The 15043-nt window shown below is 36.6% G+C and overlaps 1 protein-coding gene across 8 annotated transcripts in view; it reads right to left on the reverse strand.

Annotated features, from left to right (window-relative positions):
- LOC127808127 (uncharacterized) overlaps positions 1 to 15043 on the reverse strand; it is a 146683-nt gene that overhangs the window by 67058 nt on the left and 64582 nt on the right. For 7 of the 8 annotated variants that reach the window (XR_008024873.1, XM_052346513.1, XM_052346516.1 and 4 more), the window contains 4 exons: positions 12288 to 12389; positions 11861 to 12055; positions 11663 to 11790; positions 9414 to 9564 (listed from right to left, as the gene is read on the reverse strand). Coding sequence is in view for 7 of the 8 variants with exons in the window: in XM_052346513.1 (XP_052202473.1) it covers positions 9414 to 9564; positions 11663 to 11790; positions 11861 to 12055; positions 12288 to 12389 (576 nt within the window). In the remaining variant the exon portion in view is untranslated. Of the gene's footprint in view, positions 1 to 9413; positions 9565 to 11662; positions 11791 to 11860; positions 12056 to 12287; positions 12390 to 15043 lie in introns of those variants that run through there. The other variant, XM_052346519.1, reaches the window with a different exon arrangement.

Here is a 15043-nt window from a genome sequence, read left to right on the forward strand (position 1 = left end):
TCCGTGTATTCAAGTCTCTGTCTGTCCTCATTGCCATGTGTGATTACGTTGCAGTCGAAAAACTCTTCTGCATTGGCCTTATGCCAATGAGTATCTAAGAGTGCTTCATGGACTGAACTAGGTTCTAGGGTACTCACTAGGACATGAGGAGAGGTGACAGTAAATTGTTTAGCTTTGGATCAAGTGATCATAGGATGAACTGAAGGAGCTAGAGCAACCCTAGATATAGGTAAAGATTGTTGAACAGATTGATAAGTCTAGAGACAAGCAGATATAGAAGAAGACAAGATGGGAGCAGGGGACTGTGCTACTTGAGGAGACGAAGAATTAGAAGAAACAGTAGGAAGGGAATGAAGAAGAGTAGTAGAAGGGCCAGGGAAAACAAATTGACTTTGAGAGGAAGAACAAGAAGAAGATAAAACAAAAGTGGATAGGGATATTCATCAGGATTGAATTGAACATGTCTAGAGACAGACTCTACAGGAGGGATGCAAACATTTATACCCTACTTGTACATGGCTATAACCAAGAAAAACACATTTAGTGGAGTAAAAATCAAATTTATGCTTGTTATAGGATGGGAAAAAAAGCACATCCAAAGGGTTGTAGCTACATATAGTTAGGCTGTTTGTGGTAAAGAAGTTCAAATGGAGAATGAAATTGTAAAGGTAAAAGATTGATGGTGCAGACAGCCGTTTGGAAGGCCTCTACCCAAAACTTCAATGGCATATGAGCACGAGCTAATAATGTGAGGTCCATCTCAGCTATATGTATGCGTTTTCTTTCGACAACACTATTTTGTTGGTGTGTATGAGAACATGTAAATCGAGGTTGAATACCATGGTTTTGAAGATAAGGCAAAAAGGCTGTAAATTCTCCACAATTATCAGTTTGGAGAGCTTTAAGTTTGGAGTTGTATTGTAACTCAGCAAATTTGTGAAAGGTTACAAAAGTGGCTAAGGCATCAGATTTGAGTTTCAATGGGTATAGCCATGTGCATCTAGTGTGAGCATCAACAAAGATTATGTAATATTTGTACCCTTCAGTGGAAATAATAGGAGAAGGACCCCACAAATCAGAATAGACTAATTCCAAAGGTTTCTTCGCTGTAATTGAACAATTAACAAAGGGAAGCTGATATGATTTTCCAACTTTACAAGAATCATAGAAGGAAACATCAAACTTTGAACAAGAAACATGAATTTTATTCAGAATTGACTGCGGTACAAGAGATGACGGATGCCCTAATTTGGCATGCCATTGCTGCCATACATTGTTTGTGTGGGCTACATTTACACTAGAGGACAGAACTGAAGAAAGCAGATTCTGTCTTTTACATTTATTACAAGAAACAGAAACAGGAGCTGCAGAATTTGTAGGTTGTTTGGACTTGATAGCATGAGCAAATGCTGGCATCAATCAGGTTATCATGTCAGCCTCCACTCTGGGCCGCTAGGTTCTTCTCCCTCTTCTAGGCTTATTGGCTTGAATGTCAGTTTTGGGTTGCCATTGTCCCCTAATGGCTTGTGTTCGGGGGGGGGGGGGGGGGGGGGGGGGTGTTTTGGTCGGTATAGTTTTGTTTGGAACTCTCTTGTTCCGTGTCTTTGATGTACATCTTCTATACTTTCATTAATATATTGAGCTCACATTTTTCAAAAAAAAAAAACTGATAAAGACCATCTTTAAGAGTTTCTTGAAGTAACACTAGTTCAGAGTCCTTGTCCTTAACCAAACAGGAATCAGAATTAACAACAACATTATTATCTTTAGTGAGCTGAGAGACACTAATGAGACTTTTCTTCATATTAGGAACATGAAGAACATTAGGTAAGCAAGTGAAAGAATTTGGACTAATTGGAGTGGATAATTGACTGATACCAACATTAGAAATAGACAATCTCTTACCATCACCAATGGCAACTTTATCAGCACCAGTGTATGGAAAGTGAAGTGATAGATTCTTAAGATTGGTTGTAATTAGTTGGTTGCTCCAAAATCAACAAACCAAGGGGAGTTGCCATGATAGGAGGTCTAAGGCAAAATGCCACAGTGAGTACCTGACATAGACCCTACTTCATCCATAAAAGTTTCGTTAGACTCATTTTGACCAGCAATATATACTTGTGGATCAGATTGCACAAGAGAACCACCTCTACCAAAATTCTGATTAGGAACTCGTTGAAAATTCCTATCAAACCGATGATAACATTTGTCCACAAAATAACCAGGTTTTCCACAAAGTTGACAGTATATTCTTCTACCACCAAACCTACCACAACTTATTCCTCCTCTATTCTGGCAATTACCTCCACGAGACATAAATCCTTCTCTATTATTACCAGACCCATTACCATTTCTAGACGAATATGAAGCAACATTGACATTCATAAATGATGAAGCAACAAAATCAAAATTAACCGATGAAACAGATAAATTCTTGGCTGCTAAACGTTGCTCATCATTAATAGCAAATACTGAACCTTCTCCAAATTTATATCATCCATCTGATATGTAATGAGACTAACCACAGTCTCATAATCATGATCAAGGCCATTTAGAATGGCTAACAATAAATCTTTGTCACTTAGGGGTTCACCAATAATAGCTAGTGCATGACCTATAGTTTTGATTTTCAGAATATACTTATTGACAGAAACAGAATCCTTCTTAATCAATCGTAATTGTTGCTTCAACTGAAAAGACTTCGCTACCATTTGCTGTGAATAAAGATTTTCAAGTGAAAGCCATACATCCGCAGATGATTCACAATGAATCACTTATGCGAGTACCTCCTTATCCATCGTGGAGAAGAGCCATCCTAGCAACAATTGATCGTATTAGATCCAATTGGTGAAGGTAGGATTAACTATCGGCGAATCTGATCCATACATGTAGAATCTGGAATATATTTCACCGGTGGTGGAGACTTGTTAATGAATGACAACAAATCGAATGCCCTAACTATTGCCAAAACTTGCTCCTTCCAAAAGAGATAATTGCTGGTGTCCAGCTTGATTGGAACGAAGTTAAAAGCCTTTGCAATCGAGGAGAAATCGAATTGCGATTCTGATGACAGAGAGGAGGAAGGATGAGGCAAGGAAGAAGAACTGGATTCATGCTTAATAGCCATGGACGCTAGTCAATAGCTCTTATACAATGTAAAGTTAGGGCTTCAAGGAGTAAGATAGAAAGAGAGACAAAGAAATGAGAAAAAGAAGTCGAAAATGAACCTAAATTAGTTGAATGAAGAAATAAGGCATAGCTGGATATATATGTACACCAGCTATCCTTACAAACAAACTATTACAACTTACAGCAACTGTTTAACAACTTAACTAACACAACCTTCTAAATACAACAGCAACACAACAGGATAACTAATTAAATTTGTAAATCAAACTAGTCGAGGTTAATTCCTTCTACATTCATCCTATGATCACTCGATCCAAAACTAAACAACTTACTGTCACCTCTCCTCACTAGATACTCATTGGCATAAGGCCATGTCAGAAGAGTTTTTTGTACTGCAACATAATCACACATGGGATCTTGTTCCTTTTTCTTCTGATATGAACATCATTGGTTGCAAGTGGGTGTTTAGAATCAAATATAATTTTGATGGGTCGATTCTTAAGTACAATGCCCGATTGGTAGCCAAGGGTTTTCTCCAAATTCTTGGGATAGACTATGCTGAGACATTTAGTCCTATTATTAAGGCTCCTACCATTCGAGTTTTATTCTCTATGACTGTCACTTTTGGTTGGGACATTCAACAAGTAAATGTTAATAATGCTTTTCTTAATGGAGACTTAGTTGAAGAAGTTTACATGACACAGTTAGAGGGCTTTGAAAACTCTCAGTTTCCTTCTCATGTGTGTAAATTGAAAAAGTCATTGTATGGCCTTAAACAAGCCCCTCGAGCTTGGTACACAAAGTTGAGAACAACATTGCAAAATTGGGAGTTTATAAGGGTTGTTTTGGATGCATCTCTATTTATTAAAAGGATTGCTAAGCATGTTCTATTCATATTGGTGTATGTTAATGATATTCTTGTTACGGGTTTCGACCCTATCGCTCTTCGAGCTTGCATTCAAAATTTGGACACACATTTTGGTCTAAAGAAAACGCTTGCCAAGGAGTTCTGAGATCAAAGACGTAAGAAATCTCCCATATTTCCTAGGGATGGAAGTGGCTAGATCTAGCAATGGAATATTTGTGTCCCAAAGAAAATATGTCTTGTGTTATTCAAGTTTTGCATTAAGTGATTGCAAAGATTAGAAGGACTCAGACTTCCTATTGAGGATTATATGCGACAGTGGCAATTAGGAAATATAGTCTAATTGTATGTTTAATTAGTGAGGGATAGATAGGGAATTGGCCCGTGTTTTTTCATCTCTTGTAACTCACGCCCTTGTGTCTATAAATAAGAGGCGTGGGGTAAACTGCCGAAGACCGATATGATTGATCATTTCATTGTGGTGCGCAAGGCTGTATTGTGAGAGAAAGCTAGAGAAGATAGACTTGTAATCTCATAGTGAGAGTTCTCGTGTATCAAGTGGGATGAGCTTGTGCGAGTGTCAAAGTCTTGTACTGATTTCATCAAGAATCTTAGTGGATTGCTCTCTGACTAAAGGCTGGATGTAGGATCACATTTGTGATCTAAACCAATATAATCGTTGGTGTTCTTGTGGTTTGCATGTCTTGTCTCTATTTCAATTCTGTTTCTATCTTATTTTTTGTTTGTGACGTGAATCAAGAAGTATGTGTGTGTTAAAATTTGGCCCAAGTCAATGTTTCTAGTGCTCCTAGTTTTAACATCTTGGATCTATTAAAGGAGTGTGAGATGCTAGGGTGTAAACCAGCCAACACCCCAGTGGAAGCCATTACCAAGCTTGAGAAAGAGGAGATGGGTGCTCCGTGCTCCAATGGATAAGAGTCAGTATCAAAGGTTATTTGGTAAACTTATATATCTTTCTCACACTAGACCTGACATCAGATTTTCAGTTAGTGTTGTGAGCCAATACATGAATGATCCAAGGGACGAACATATGGAAGCAGTTCACAGAATCTTGAGATACTTGAAACTCGCTCCGGGAAAGGGTCTCTTCTTCAGGAAAGGTTCCAACCGAGAAGTAGAAATCCATAGTGATGCGGACTGGGTTGGTTCTATTACAAATCGAAGGTCAACATCTGGGTATTACACCTATGTTTGGGGGAACCTTGTCACTTGAAGAAGGAAGAAACAACCAACAGTCTCTAGGAGTAGTGTTGAAGAGGAGTTCCGCACCATGGCACATGGTATGTGGGAAGGGATTTGGATAAAAAGGGTACTTGAAAAACTTGGAGTAAAGATCTAAGGCCCTATGAAATTTTTTTGTGACAACCAGTCAGCCATTAGTATTGCCAATAACCTTGTGCACCATGACAGGACTAAGCATGTGGAGATTGATCGTCACTTCATCAAAGAAAAACTTGAAGAGAATGTCATCAAGCTCGCCTACACACCAACAAGCTCTCTGGTTGCAAATATCCTAACTAAAGCCTTTCCACAAAAATATTTCGAAGATCAGAGTTCCAAGCTTGGGATGAACAATATCTTTACCCCAGTTTGAGGGGGAGTGTAGACTTACAGTCATTTAAATCTTAATTTACACCATTTAGGCAATGATATATTAGGAATATACGGCAATGATATGTTAGGAATGTGCAGTTAGGTTTCCTTTTCTGTTGATTAGAGATTTGTCGGAGATTAGAATCAGTTAGTTTCCTTTTCCATTGATTGGAGATTTGTAGGAGATTAGAATCAGTTAGGGATTTCTTTTCTCTGTATAAATGTATCCCAGATGTACAGCAGAGATGAATAAAAAAAATTATCCTTTCTTCTTCAAAGAGATACCTAACTTCTCACTGAATATTGAAGACCATACAATGTCACTTATGATTGTAACCCCAATGGAAAAGTTTATAGCTTAAAATTTGAACTTTCAAATACTAAACAAGTGTCAATGTGTGTTGCAACGTATAGTCCAGTTTATGAAACAACCTCCAGTCTAGAATAATCAAACTTTTGAACATATCAGTCCTTTAATCCTTTTGACTAGTCTAAGAAGAAAGAGAGCAAACTAAGATCAATGGACTTCTGTTGAGAGTTTGTAAATAACCAATTAGTGTTGAAATAAACATTAAGATGCAATCATGAAGAAGCAAATGATCAACATCTTTTAGGTGAACAAAAATATGCTTCTTCGATAGCCCCCAAAGTGAAAAGGATATTGTTTTTAGGTAGTTCAACATACTCAAAATGGATAACAAATAACACGGCCATCCACCAAAATTTCTCAAACTAGGGGCAAAGGGACCTGTTTGAGACCACAAATAACAGGCAAAGAAAACATCAAAGTATAACAGAAACTAGTAGTCGATCGCATGTACAACTCCCACATGCAGATTAGAAAAAGGTAAAATAAATGAAAATCACCACCTTACGACAATAATAATCCCATTTAACAAACAGAACAGCAATAAACACATAAAGAATACTCATTAGTAGTAAGAAAAGAAGTCCCATAATGAAGAAAATATGAGCCTAAGTTCAAGAATGAAACAGGAAGAAATATCCTCACTGAAAGCCTCCTGCCAAGCAGAAATCTGTAAAGCATTGGCATAACCTTGACATTCCTGCTATAGACCAAATGTCTAAAAACAATACTTTTATGCATAGAAGAACTGTGTTCAAAACAAGAAGTTACCATACCAAAAACTGGAGGATGCTAACACTCAGGGTAAGTTGAAGATACAGCATAGGTAAGCCAAAGTCCAAATGGACATAATGCAAAACAGACCAGCTAGCTCTTGGCAATGGTGACTTTAAAAAAATATGAAACAGAAGTAGATTATACAGTGTAGAATAGGAGGGTGATTTACCAAGTTAATCAAATGAATTTCAATAGAGAAGCAACGTGACTAAGTGAGGTGCTCAAGAAGGGAACATAAAATGGTCATATGATACAAGTCAGGGAGTCATTCAGAGAATGTATCATCATAATACAAATTAAGGAACTTGAAATCTAGAAAACTGTTACCTAAGCCCAAAAATATTACGTTACCCTGAAAAGAACACATCACACAACAAAATGAAAGTTTCTCCTCAGAGAAAGCAAAGAGCATATTGTAAGATTAGATGAAAGAGGCTGTCACATGAGAATGAAACATGAACTCCAACATTAAAGGAAATGAGAGAAGAAAAACATAGTTTTCAAAAGAAAAGCAAAAGCAATAACATGGGTAAGATTCAGCATTCTGCTAAACCAAAACAAAAACTACAGCTCCAGCCAACAAAATGCATTTCTATGTAGATAACCAAGCTTCTTCAGTCCTGATGATATGATCTTCAACGCGAATGTTGACAAAAATTTTCACAAGCAACATATCCATGAAAATACACTTCACTTGCTAATGTGGATTCATACCATAATTGAACTTTTCACGCCATAAAACAAGTACATAGAAAATCATCTTCCTAAACTTGTTAGCACTTTCAGTCATATTATTTTACACCAATCATTTGAATAGTTTAAACTTTTTCAATAAGAGGTAAATAAAATATGGTTTTTGAGCTCTAGTTCTAGGAGGTAAGTGTCATGACCCAATCCCACATTGGCAGTTTACTAGTGAGACTTTGGGCATAGTACTTGGTCCTGTGAGTCACTTTAGCTAGCATTTTTGGGTGAGAAACCGTGGTGTTACAAGTGGTATTAAAGCCAACAGGGAAGATTATCAAGATGCTGCAGGCCAAGAAAAGTGTTTGGAGACTGATTTGGGTCAGATCAGGATATGATATTTTTAGCCCAGTAAGGACATCATGTATTAAAGAATGGGAGTTTGTCACGATCCAATCCCACATTGGTAGTTTACTGCAGAAGTCTTGGGTATTGTTAGCTGGTCCCATCAACTCAAGGGTCAGTGAGTCACCTTCAACTAAATTCTGTCCAAGGACTTGTAGTGTTATAGTAATAAGTTTAAGTCATGTTTTGTGTGGCTGTTCCACTATTATTCATATTTTGTTTTGCATTCTTATCCCACCTCAGTGCATCTATCTGCATGCCACATTTACATGAGGGGTTCACATGAAAGAACAATGAGAAATTTGATGGCTATTTTTGGGTTCAAGAAGCCATAGCTCTAGTATCATGTTTAACTTACCACTAACCCAAAAATTTAAGATATTAGAATTATAGATAACTGTCTTTTATATTACTAATACTCTCAACTTGCTCCTCAGATATGGTCAAACTTTCCTTTATAGCTGCACCAAACACATACAAATATTAAAATAGCAGGGTGACTAGAAGATTTAGATGATTAACCTTGTCTATTCTCTGACCTTTCAAAGCTTTGATCTCAGGATATACGATATTATGGTCTTCCCGTATTTGTTTGTTTTCCCATTATTCATGTTTGTTGTGCACTCTTTTCTACATTACGGAGTTAGTTAAGTCTATCCAAATGCTGTGCACAATTGAAAGGGTCTACAAGAAGGGGAATGTTGAGAAGCTTAAATTACATTGTTGGTCCCTTTCCTAAAAGCATAATCTTTTAGTAAACATGGAAATTTAACTCTTTGATACTTAGTCTGCAAAAAGAATTAATGTTTGGTGGATCTTTATGTCACTCTCAACATTGAAATGCAAGAGTGGTGGCTTTAGTTTTGTCCTTGAACTCTAGAGTTACATGATTAACAAGTTGGGATTTATAATAAACTGGGCATCTCATTGCAAAGTGCCACAAACAAATAAGTTCATGAACTCGGCACTTGAGATGCAAGGGTATTCACCTAAAGTTGGATAGCAAGTTGTGTGCTTACCTACATGTTTATGATAGTGGATTGGTTGGCTAGACAAGGACCCTTGGCTATCACCTACAAAGGAATTCAACCTTTTTTCCAGACAAAGGGATTTAACCCTTAAACAAAAGTTTCCTGACTACTTATATTACTTTACATGTTATTGGGGGTTGATACATGAACTGCATATGGTTGGAAATCAGAAAAAAACACCACAATCAAGAAAATTTGTTTCTTGGCAGAAGTCGTTTTTCCACACGTTTGGAAATGTAAATGGGTGTAACATTTATGGAATATACAATCTCACTACATAATGCTAATGAGCAAATTGTCTCATCAACATAGGCCTTATCCATTCATCAACATCCTAATAGGGTTCTCAACTTAAAAATTGGCTCCTGCCAATCTAGATGTTGTGGAGTAGAGCTAGCACAAGTTTGTATGAAAATATCAAGCCAAAAAACGAGGGTTTTTGAAAGTTAATTTCTTTGTTGAGATAACAAATACATATCAAAACATAATGGAATATGTTAAAAAATTAAAATAAATGCACAGCATATGAAAAATAAACCTTTTGCATAAGGAAAATGTCCTGGTTGCTAAGTGGATTAATTATCCTCCCACTATTGACTGAGCCCAGAATGGCAGCAGATTCCTCTCGAAGCTTGCACTCGATAACCATCCCCTCAAAAATTAACTTGGCAATTGCACGACCAAACTTCCTAAACAATAAAAAAAATGTTATCACTTACAAATGAAATAAGAAAGATGGAGACAAACAATGGACAGCAGAACATACGATATGCATACAGAGATGAAGAAAGATGTGTAAACACAAATCAAGCAAAATTCAGAATTGAGAATTGGCATTGAGGTTTAAATTTCAAGATGTGTGCATCACAGTTACAGAAATTAGTAGTAGAATGCATAAATCCAAATTAATATTTAGGGGAGAAAACAGAACCACAAATGCTTGAACTTGTTGTATCACAAGTTCAAAAAAATATCATGTATCTGGCCCCACCTAGCCAACTTAAGCCTTCTGATTCTTGTGATTGTACAACTCAAAAGTATACATAGTTGTTATTTGAAGGGGCCAAATGGGGTATGCGAACAGTTTTGTACACAGTATCAGGTGCAATCTTGTCCACATAATAGTAATTGAACTTCAACAGACACAAAATAAGCGCACATCCACTCAAGGCAATTCTAGTACTCATCCCTCACTATGACATTAAACTATCTAACATGTTTACTGACAAAACCAATGTAACAATGTTAGAAAAGGTTCAAAATGTGTCACCATAAAATGATAATACCCTATCTATGTAGGAACTATGACATTCTTTAATGAAGAGTGCTCCTTCATCACAGAGCAACAAAGTTAGCCGTCCAAAGAAATAACTAAAATATTTTTATTACTTGATTCACTTTGTTCAGACAAATAGTGATAGTTTCCTTGGAGGGAAAAATATAATATCATCCAACATAAATTGGGAAGGTGGAGACTCCCTACATCTTTTTCCAGCATTACTTAATTTATGACTCCAATAATTTCTTCATAAACATTTGATTAGTTGTTGCTTGTATCAATCAAGGATAAAAAACAAGCCTAGTTTTTATTGTTTCAGTTAGCTTGGAAGCAAAAACAATTCAAAAACACAAATTAGAGTATAATTTTGAAGAAAATTCAATGCATTTAAGAATCATCCATCAATGTTAATAAAATTAATGCTATTACACAAAGGCCTATACAATTCAAATTATTCATAAGGTTAAAGAAATGAATAATTTGGCCATGCACCCTTAAGTCAATTCAATTTAAATTACACCAGGCACCCTTAAGTCATCCTAAGGTTTGGCAAAAAGAAATGAACACCACCGACATATCAGAAATGATAAGGACCATCCTTAAGGTTATTGGCCATGCATCAATTTCCCCCTGCCGTGAGTAAATGGTGCCCCCTCCCTCCCCCCCCTGTCACCATCAGCCAACAAATTGAACCCCAACGATTGTCTACAAATTAAACCTATTGTTGGGGTTCAAAGAGATATAGATAGAGCACGAGATGGAGTTTTTTTTTTTTTTTTTCTTTTTTTTTGTTAGTATGGAGTTCACACCATTGCTGGAGAAGAAGAACCCCATTGCCATGTGAGGGGGAGAGAGAGGGAGAGGAGATAGAAAGAGAGGAGATATGAAAGTTTAAAAAATGGGGCAAAATAGTCAATTTACGTAACAAAATAATGACAAGGGAGGCCCCTATCATTTCTAATATGTCAGGGGATGCCCGTGTCTTCTTGCCAAACCATAGGGGTGCCCAGTGTAATTTACCCCATTCATAAACTGCCACATAGAAAAGGTTTATAGTATTATAGATATATATACATATAACTATCATAACTGAAACAAAGATAGAAGAAGGTCAATTGGTGTATAGGGTTTAGGGTCCTCAAGGTAATCAAAGTTAGGGTTTTATTTTCATTTTTTTTTAAACAAGATTAAGTAACATTGATGATCAGTCTTCAGAAGTGGCTCATTAGATATTTTTCAGGGGTATACAATTGACCATTTTGGAGTGCTTTTGGTGAGTTTCTATGTGTTTTGATATGGGTTAGTGAAGACATTGAAATTTTCATTTTCAACAAATGTTTTGGGTCCGCTTTCAATGAAATAAAAATGCTCACCCATTTTCTAAGGAGAACATGATATTTTGATCTTACTACTGGTAAGAAGTATAAATGGGCCTGCCATGTCTCATAATATGCACAGATAATATCACCATCAATTTACTCATACACTAATGAGATAGGAAACAATACGTGCTACATAGTGTTGCTGAGGCTTCATGAATGTGAAACTTGATTTCAGAGAAAACGACAATATCATCCCCAACAAAAGTCCCATCAGGTGAAGGCACAGGTTGGAACTTTGTTGCCTCATAAATATCCTGTACAAGGAAAAATCTTAATTACCCTTTAGAGAGCACAGTCAACGGCAACTAATTGTAGTACACACACCTTGATAACTTCATCTGAAATAACACCAGAGAATTGGCTCGAATCATCAGTTCCTCCAGCCCCAAGCATGCCACGTGACAGCCAGTTCAACCACCCACGAGGCTTGCTAAAGGAACGCTCGTCAATAAGCGACTTTTCTACACTAGTGCTGGTACCAATCACTCCCAAGCTTGAGTTTGTAGTCAGTAGAAACTCCTGCAGTCATATAATTAGAAAGGAATAATAAGTTGGATCTAATTTTAGTTAACTAAGATAATTGGTTATAGGGAGAAAATGGCAGTTGATGTAAGTTAAATTGTGAATTGTACAAGATGAACTTGAAGCTAGAAGATGAGCAACAATGATTAACTACAAGAAGTTAATTATGTATAATGTTAAATCATAGATTGATGAATCTTTGCCAGTTATTCTTAAGCACCAGTGATACCTGTAACTCAGTTTCAGCAGTAGACCTATAGTTTAAGATATCCTCTATGTCAGTTTCCTTTTCCATTTGCTCCAACTCCCGAAGAATGGCATCATCAATAACCTGGTAGAGACAATAGAATAGGATCAAAACATTACAATGTCAGAAAAATAACAAACTTCCAATTATTAAGGGTATCAAATAAAGAACTGGTTCATAAAGAGACTATACAAATTAAAAGCTTTGGTAATCTAAGAATTACCACCCGTCAGATCAGGCAAGGGAAGGAGATCAAAAGTAATAAGAGATCATTCAGATATCAATAATATATGTAAAAGTGGATGGTTCCCGGAGTAAACTTCATAGTATATGGTTTAAAATTAGAAAGCATGCATATTGTAAACTAGTGCTTGGAGTAGGACCAAATTCACAATTGGTAGCATAATAGATCATAAAATTTACTGCCAAACCATAAAAGGCAATTTTTGGAAAATGATTCTTTATATCTTCAAGAAATGTAGACTTCCCACATGTACATGCAACAAGGGCTCATTTCAGCTCCCTAGACCATATTCAAGATTTTACAGGCCTCATTTGAGATCAATCTATTGGTAGTAACATGCATACATAGCCTATGAGAACACTATATAAAAAAAACATTTCCAATATTGTTGTTTAGTAGCTGCAGACAGACATGCTAGTTCCTTAGGTCCTCACATCAAGTTTCCTCTTGGAGGCCAGAGAAGTGGAGCTTAACAATGTGTTTGGGAAAGCGGGGTGGAATGGAAATGGATGAAAGAGTTAAACTGTGTGGGCCTTTAGGCCAGGTGAATAACATGAAAGGGGGCTTGAACCTAGAAGGAAGTGCATTCAATGACGGAGAAAAAGTCAAGGTTAGGGAATGTCAGCATCAAATGTGTGGTTAATGATCACTTTGCATGATTGTGTTCTCATGCATGGTATTTTACATTCCAGACCATCCAAGGGATAGTGAGGATGCCCAGCTTGGGGCTAGATGAGGTAGGAAGATTTGTCCTGCATTATGTATGTATTTTTGAGACATGCACTCGGTGACTCTTGTTGTGTCAAAGATCAGCGTGTGTTATAAAATGTTGATTATGACGTATTTTGCTCTTACTCGGAGTTTATGATGAGGAAGTTAGGTTTTGATCAAACAGAAAGTTGTTTCTATTTTTCAAGAATAAGCTTGGTTGTGGAATAAGTTAAGTGTATCCAAAATAAAGAAGGAAGGATCAATTGGCTAGAAGTCAACCGTGGGCATGACAGTCAACTGATAAGTCGACTGTGAAAAATAGAAACAAAGAAAGGTTGGGTGGTGGCTAGGGCAGTTAGCTATTGTCAAAGATGACTGTCTAATGGATCAACTGAGAGGATGCGATAGTAGACTGTAGGTTCACTGTGCATAGTTGAGAGGCTAGGAAGAAGATTTGACTTATCACATCAATTATTGACCCTAAGGAACTAAGCATAAGAAGAAATACACTTCCAAAGCAGAGGTTCTACACAAATGCAAAATGGAATCTTCACAACCTGTGACAAGCCTCAGGCTTTGTGACCAAGTTAAACCATGTTATGTGGTAGGTCACAACCACGCTAACCTATACCAATGTAAATTAACAGCATGGGATACCCTCTGATGGAGATGGGACACCACATAAGAATCAAACTAAAAAGAGAACATTGAAAGTAATTTCACATCGATCCCAAATGAAAACAGAAATTAGTATTGAAATATTATGTTTCTTTTTATTTTCAAAATTTTGAATATGAAGCAAAGATACAAACATCAAAACTAAAACAGAAAGTTGAAACTTATGTCAAATGGCCCCCAAGAGATGTGCCAAATATGGATGTTTCGCAAGCTTAAATTCTTGATTCTTTCCCCTCAGCCACTTATGCTGCAACTTAAACGCTAAATAAATCAATTGTTCACTAGTAAAAAGCAACCTATTAAAATGCAATATTACATGTCATGCATCACAAATCATAATTTTCTGTTCTATAAGGATTCCACCATAAAAGCTAGAAACTTCTTTTTTTTTTTAGAAAAAAAAAAAAAACAAAGGTTAGATTATATTATATTAATGCATAAAGCCAAGGCCACTAGAAGCAGCAATACAACAACCCTACCTAATACAAACAACCCCAAGAAAACCTGAACTAGACAAGAGAATGCATTCCAGTCAGCTAAGAAGTAAAAACCAATATATCTACACTATCAGAAACAAAATCAAGTTGTTGCTTCAGAAAAAGCCAATGTCCGCTGAATCTCAAGCTTCAATCAGATAGTATAGAGAAAAATTATAGCCGAGGTGGAATGCATCAACATATGGAAATGTGGAACAATTACCACATAAAATCCTAAAACAGATTTTCAAGGATAAAGCTGATCAGCCGATAAGCAAAGAAATATCCAAAAGGGCTTCCCAAAGGTACAAGACTCCCCACTGGTTCAAAATTCACACAAATATTTACCAGCGGTTATGCTTAAAAATCTGTTCGTTAGAATGCAAAGCCACAAACAAACAGGGAAAACATCGGTTTCAATAACTGCTTGATCTTGTTATAAACAGCCCAAGAAACATAAGCATGAGCTAGAATAAAGCCAACTCAATGATAGCATCAAAAGATTCAAAACGCTAGCAATATTCCACAGTACTTGCCAATTTTATCACAATGGAGCTAGGATATGCAAAACTTAACCCTAATCCCCATTAGGCTGAATCAGGACAAGATGTCATTAAATTAGTAGGCAT

This window comes from Diospyros lotus, chromosome 8 (genome assembly GCF_014633365.1).
Source record: "Diospyros lotus cultivar Yz01 chromosome 8, ASM1463336v1, whole genome shotgun sequence".
NCBI classification, from domain to species: Eukaryota; Viridiplantae; Streptophyta; class Magnoliopsida; order Ericales; family Ebenaceae; genus Diospyros; species Diospyros lotus.